Genomic DNA, 7,037 nt, shown 5'->3' on the forward strand with positions numbered 1-7,037 from the left:
AAGTTTCAGTCAACAAAGCAATTTAATTAGTCACATGAGGACTCATACAGGTGAAAAACCTTTCTCATGTAGAACTTGTGGAAAAAGTTTCCATCGTCAAAGCAATTTAACTAGTCACATGAGAACTCATACAGGTGAGAAACCTTTCTCGTGTAGAACTTGTGGAAAAGGTTTTAGTCGAAAAGACAATTTATCTGTCCACATGAGGACTCATACACTTGGTGTTTCTTATGTGCAGCCTGTGGAAAAGGCTTCCTTTTAAATTGCCAGTTAACTGTTAACATGGGAGCTCATACAGGTGGACCGGCATCATCGGAACCTCAAGTTCCAAGATTTTCAGTAACTCGCTGTTTGGAAGCAGAGTATTTACAGCTGGATCACATTTTTATAGCATAGCAGCTTAAAGAAGAAAGCATCTAAAATGGGACGCTTATCTAAAATGCTTAACTCACTTTATTCTGTCAGTTTTATCTTTTTATGTAAAAGGGTTTTTAAGTGACATTTTCAATGTTTTTGTCTAGTGAGTAAAAGGATCCACCATTAGTTGAATACGGCCTAAATATGTGATAATTTTCCTGTGAACTAAAAAATTGCTGTTTGCTGTACACCAAACCTCTTAATTACTTCAACAATGTTCATCTTTTGTTATATTTTTCATCCATGGAGGTCGACATTTTTTCGCTTGATGGGTTGATGATGCATAATGGTCCATTCTATACTGGAACCTGCAGTACAGAATGGCAGTCTGACAGAGTATGCTCATCTGACAGAAACCGGATCTGAACAAAACTTCTGAAGGATCTACATTTGTGCTCTCAACATTTCTCTCCATATGACTTTGAGTCTTTTGTACAAGCAAAACTGACAAAGGCCCTAACAGGTGATTGTTACTGTGTCAAATGGACTGTCTCTCTCTGACCTAGAAGTCAGGACTAAGCTATTGTAAGCATGTATCCAACCAAATGTTGAAAGGTCCCAGCTGTGAACAATTTAGGAAACTGACAACATGTCAGCAAAATGCAACCCAAAAGATATGGGTCAACCAAAGAAGGAACTGGACTGGTGGAGAACGCCTCATACGTGGACAGATTTGAGTAAAAATATGCCGTGCTCTGCGAGAATCTGGAGTTTCTGTGACAATGTTGAGAATAATATTTGTGTAAAGTCCGGAACCCTCCAATGTTGGCCCAAATAAAGCAGACATAAACAGAGTCCGGTGTCGTGATTTGTTTTAATAACCACCTTTAACTTTCCAATAGTGTAAATTCATAATTACACTCAACTATAGTGGTTGTAGCTGTGGGGATTAGAACACCAAGGTACCAGTCCTTCAGGAACTTACGCCTATGTGCATAACACAACAACAAAGAAGAAAGGATTAGTGTCTCGACAAACATTTAAGTTCCATTTCAGTAATTGATATCTCTCAGAAAAGTCCTCATGGGATCACATGAAAGGTAGGCGCATCGATCCAACATCTTCTATTAAGAAAAAGAAACATACAGACAGATGGGACTGACACAGCATTTATAACCCATATATCGCAATTATGTCTGGGCCTTTGTTTCACCTGTGTTTGTGTTAAAGTTGGTAGTCAGTGAATGACAGAGACGAACCATTACTTCAGCTCTGCAAGGATCAAGCAGATGTAGAAAACAATTAATCATATGCAATGCACTATTTTATGACGTCTTTAATAACTGCTTGCCTCCTTCATCGCTGTTATCAAATGCAATGTTACAGAGTGACCAGCAGATGTCGCCCTATTCAAATTTACCAAATGCATCAAAATGCTGGAATCAATTCAACATAAAGCTACATAGAGAATTTGTTTCAGAACCAGAAACAATGATAATCAAAGATGCTCAGTTATAGAGAAAGTCTGCTAAAAGCATGATGGACATTTATTTTTAGGACAGATTCTGAACTGAGAATGAGAACCAGGAGGTCAAAGAAAGCTGTAAAGTAGTGCTGTCTTTTGCATGTTGTTTTCACATTTAACTAGACATTTTTAACATGCTGAGTGTCTGAAAAACATCTGAGGTGAAACTGTAACTTTAGTTTTGCTGTAGTTCATCTGGACAACAGACTKKACTGGAGTCGCAACAGTGAAGTTGACTACAAGAAGGGTCAGAACAGACTGAGGAAGCTAAGGTTCTTTAAGGTTTGCAGCAAGATGCTGAAGGTCTTCTAATAAGTCTGTTGTTGAGAGCGTCATCTCTTCTGCCATCTTCTGCTGGGGCAGCAGCATCAGAACCAGGGACCTAAAACGGCTGAACAACTTGGTAAAGAAGGCTTGTTCTGGGGAAGACTCTGGAGATGATAATGCAAAGAAGGATTCTTCATAAAATTAAGAAAATTATGGACAACACTGACCACCCACTTCATGAGACTTGGGAAAACAGTAACTTCAGTATCTTTGAAGAATTTGAATTGATATGAGTTACAACAACATTTAATTTCCCTTTAGAATCTAATTAGTTGTTGGTATTGCCCAGGTGGCACTAACAATTATTGAGCTCTGCTTTTCAGAGCTCAATTTACTCACTGCAGCAGCAGCATATATATGTTAAAGTTCATTTGGTCAAGACACTTAACCTTTAAAAACATTATAAATTAGACCACGGGATATGCAATGTTTTATCATTACTGTATGAAAGTATTAGGATAGATCAAAAGCGTTGCCAGAAAAAGAACTGGGTCTATCGCAAGAAAGGCGCTCAAATAAACTGCAAACAAACGCAATAAAATCCTCCAACAAGAAAATGTGACGGGGCTGAAACCACATGGCTGAAACAGCAGCGTCTTTTGCTGCCATGAACTTTGATCCGGAAGCAAACTGAGTCTGACTCAGTCACGTGGTACGACCCGTTCGCGCGGCTTCAAACGTCACATCCTGCTCCACAACAAAAGCCTCGACACACGCTTCATAAAACTCTTCCTGGTTTACTCGACACTCGCCCGAAGCCTCGGCACAGAAATAACATCAATAGTTTTATATAAATATGTGAGTATTTGCTTTAAAAATGTCTTCAGTTCCGCCTCAGAGAGAGTTTATCAACGAGCTGTTAACTCCTGCTGGAATATCATTCACAGAGTTGGAAGAAATAACCGTGAAGTCCGAGGAAAAGATGGAGGATCATCGCAGACTGCTGGATTTTACCCGGATACCGAAGATCATCTTACACCGGATAGGTACGAAATACCTTCACGTTTTACTGATGATATGAGGCACGAAACGGAGAAAAGCTGGAGGAAAAACAAGAGACWGCTCCTTTTCGAACAGAAAATATAACATTTGCATGTCACATGGGCAAAATAATTAGTTTTACATTTTATTTATTAAGTTTGATTCTATTTTATTTTGTTTTTCTTGATTGTTTTTTCTGTCTGTTCGAAATAAAGAAAGAAAGAAGACAATACGTGAGAACAAATTAGGATGAATGTTTTACAAAATGAAATTAACCGATAAGACAGAAACGGAGCACTGGTTGGAAAAAGCGAGGTTCGGGAGAGCAGGTCGATTACAAAAATATTATTATTATTATCATTATTATTATTCCATAAAGTGCATCAGCGTTTGCTGTGGCAGGCCGTTCTACTATTAAATGGGCTATAGTAAGTAAGTAAGTGAACTTTATTTATATAGCACCTTTCACAGACATAAAAATCACAAAGTGCTTTACAAAAAAGGAAACACATCAATGTTATTTTCCCAAACTTAGAGTTAAAGTGAGATATCTACATGATAAAAAAAAATACAAGCACATTTTTCCTCATAGTCGGAAGATAAAATGTACCTGAACTTAGAATTACCAAAATCTTTAATTTGCTTTATGCCAGAAAACAGAGAGAGAATGTCAATAATATGTTTTGACCGATTTTCATAATTCCTAATTTTAGAATAATCCAAGAAAAAACCACAGAGATGTATCAAGGGATTAACGTTAAAGGTTGATTATTTGAAACAACATTAAAAGTTTTTGTTTTGTGTTTTGGTCCAGATCTCTGTCAATGCTGCGTGTGTAAAGAGGACGGGGTTCTCAATGAGCTCAGCTACCAGGAGGGGAACTGCACTTTAAAACAAGAGGAACCAGAACCTCTGCAGATAAAACAGGAACCAGAACCTCTGCAGATAAAACAGGAACCAGAACCTCTGCAGATAAAACGGGAGCAAGAAGAACCAGAACATCAACAGCTAAAAGAGGAAGAGAAGCAACTCTSCATCAGTCAGGATGAAGAGCAGCTTGTGCTGAAACAGGAGACTGATGACATTTTGGTGAATCCTTCTAATGTGCAGAGAATTTGCAAAGAAACAGAACCACAGAGGAACCAAYTTGTCTATCATGGCTCTGCTGAAGTTAAAAACCAGGATCAGGAAGGAAGCAAATCTGAGGACTCAGGAAAAAACAGAGATGAAAAACAGAAAAGTCAGAGAAATCCGAAAACCAAACAACAGAAACGTAAAACTGAGAGTTCAAAACAGAAAACGCACAAGAAAGCTCATCCAGAGCAAAATCACTATTCTTGTAACAACTGTGGTGAAGCCTTTTCTCAAAGCAGTTCCTTGACAACACACATGAGAACTCATTCAGACAAGAAACTGTTCACATGTTCAACTTGTGGAAAAAGTTTGCGATGCAAACCTGAGTTACTTCGTCACATGAGATGTCACACAGGAGAGAAGCCTTTMTCATGTGAGACTTGTGGAAGAAGCTTCCGATTCAAATCAAACTTACTTCGTCACATAAAGTTTCACTCAGGTGAGAAGCCTTTCTCATGTGAGACTTGTGGAAAAAGTTTCAGAGTCAAATATTTTTTTCTTCGTCACATGAGAATTCATACAGGTGAGATGCCTTTCAAATGTGCAAGCTGTGGAAAGAGTTTCAGAGACAGTAGTTGTTTATACGGTCACATGAGGTCTCATACAGATGAGAGGCCTTTCCTATGTGGGACCTGTGGAAAAAGTTACAAATACAAAAGAAGTTTAATTGGCCATATACATACACATTCTAATATGAATCATTTCTTATGTGCGACTTGTGGAAAARGCTTCTGTCAACAATCCCTTCTAACTGGTCACATGAGAATTCACATAGGTGAGAGGCCTTTCAAATGTACAAGCTGTGGAAAAGGTTTTAGCAATAGAAGTACTTTATATAGTCACATGAGGATCCATACAGATGAGAAGCCTTACTCTTGTCCAACCTGTGGAAAAATGTTCTGTCAAAAAGTTAATTTAACTGTTCACATGAAGATCCATACAGATGAGAAGCCTTACTCTTGTCCAACCTGTGGAAGAAGGTTCCGTCAAAAAGTTAATTTAACTGTTCACATGAAGATTCATACAGATGAAAGGCCTTTCTCATGTGGGACCTGTGGAAAAAGTTACAAACACAAAAAGTGTTTAWTTGGYCACATACATACACATTCAAATGTGAAGCCTTTCTTATGTGGGACCTGTGAAAAAGGTTTCAGTTATAAGAGCAGTTTAACTCGTCACCTGAGGACTCATACAGGATGAACGCAGGATGAACAGCTTAATGTGACCCTCAAGTACCAAAACACAATAACTCCCAGTTTGGAAGCAGATTAGTTACAGCTGAGTAACATTTCTATAATGTAGCAGCTTGGAGAAGMAAAGCATTTAAAATGGGACRTTTATCTAAAATRATAAACTTTCACTTTATTCAATCAATTTTGTCTTTTCATTTAAAAGGATTTTTAAGTGAGATATTGAGTCTTATGAAGCTATGCATGCATTTTAATGTTTTTTTTTGTCCAGTGAGATATTAATAGTCTGTCTCATGAAGTAACAATGGATTTGAATGTTTTCAGATTTAGACTTGTAAAGCTGTCATTGTATGTGTATTCTTTGTACTTATACTTTGTTTTATTTCATTAATTTTGGTTAGAGCACGTTAGCTGTTACTATTTGAACTGCTGAGGGACAAATATTTAGATCAGGGGTTGCGGTAATGGAATATTTTCCATATCTGACTGTTCTTTTTGTTTTGACCTTTTAACCCTCACCCACTAAATCACCAAAAACRCCTGAATAGGCATACCCAAATGAAATCAGCTGCTGTTATAGAACCATTTGAAGTACATGGAAAAGCTTGGTGTCTTTATGAAGATGACAAGCAAAATTTTCTATTTTTGCAGCCAAAAATACTTTAGAAGTTAGTAGTTTGTAGCTATTATGTTTATAACACAAACAAATAGAACATAATGGACTTTTTAAATGCTGTCAGTCAAAATGACAAAAAAAAGTCTAGTGTGATCTCTGATTTACGTTAAAATGGAAAATAACTTAAAAGCATCAACCAAAATGCATAATGAGGAAAAGAAACTTTTCTCTTAACAGAGTTGATTTTAAGAGGCTGGGCCAACACCRTGTGATTATGAGCGAATTTATCCCGATAAATACCGACGGTCTCGTTATGCTTCTCCAAAATCTAAAAGAAAATACTTAAGATCTTGTTCCAGTTCCCTGAAAGTCCATCATACAAAAGTCTTAGTGGTGTTTTGTGTGGATCTTGTCTGATAAAAACCAACGTAGAGACCTCTAAGCTCTTTGGGACAAATGACTGGGGAACCAACGCTGTACAGGAATGTGAAGAGTCCCACTCAGGTAAAACCTGTTGCACAGGCAGAGTAAACTTTAGACATGGAGCGAAACCAAAGACCCAGAGGAGATGTTCTACTCAGTTTCCACTGGTCAAAGCAGAACGGAGCTCAGCTTTTAATGACCAGTGAAACTCAACCTGTTGGCCTGTGGATGGTCTGCAGAAGTGCTGTAGATCTTCACTCCCAGACTTTCAGCCACGGTGGAGCAGAGCTCTTAAATTATTAGTGACAGAGACCTGCAATGTCTGAAGGGTTTCAAAACACCTGGGCTACCTCTGCAGATGTTGATGCCTAGGAGATTTTCTTCAATGATCTTAGAGCGCCATCCGGTGGTGAAAAGTAAAAATCAGCTTTGAGTCCTGTTGCATCATTTTCAGTTTAACTTTTAAACTCATTTGTTTGGTTAT

General features: G+C 37.9%; 1 protein-coding gene across 1 annotated transcript in view; it reads left to right on the plus strand.

Moving 5' to 3' along the window:
• The window catches only part of LOC103480819 (gastrula zinc finger protein XlCGF57.1-like), a 10,846-nt gene extending 9,635 nt beyond the window's left edge, over window positions 1–1,211 (plus strand). The window contains exon 3 of the mRNA XM_008436005.2: window positions 1–1,211. Within this exon, the coding sequence (XP_008434227.1) occupies window positions 1–262 (262 nt within the window). The 3' untranslated portion in view covers window positions 263–1,211.
• The last annotated feature ends 5,826 nt before the right edge of the window (window positions 1,212–7,037 follow it).

The sequence above is a fragment of the Poecilia reticulata genome, linkage group LG2 (assembly GCF_000633615.1).
Source record: "Poecilia reticulata strain Guanapo linkage group LG2, Guppy_female_1.0+MT, whole genome shotgun sequence".
NCBI classification, from domain to species: Eukaryota; Metazoa; Chordata; class Actinopteri; order Cyprinodontiformes; family Poeciliidae; genus Poecilia; species Poecilia reticulata.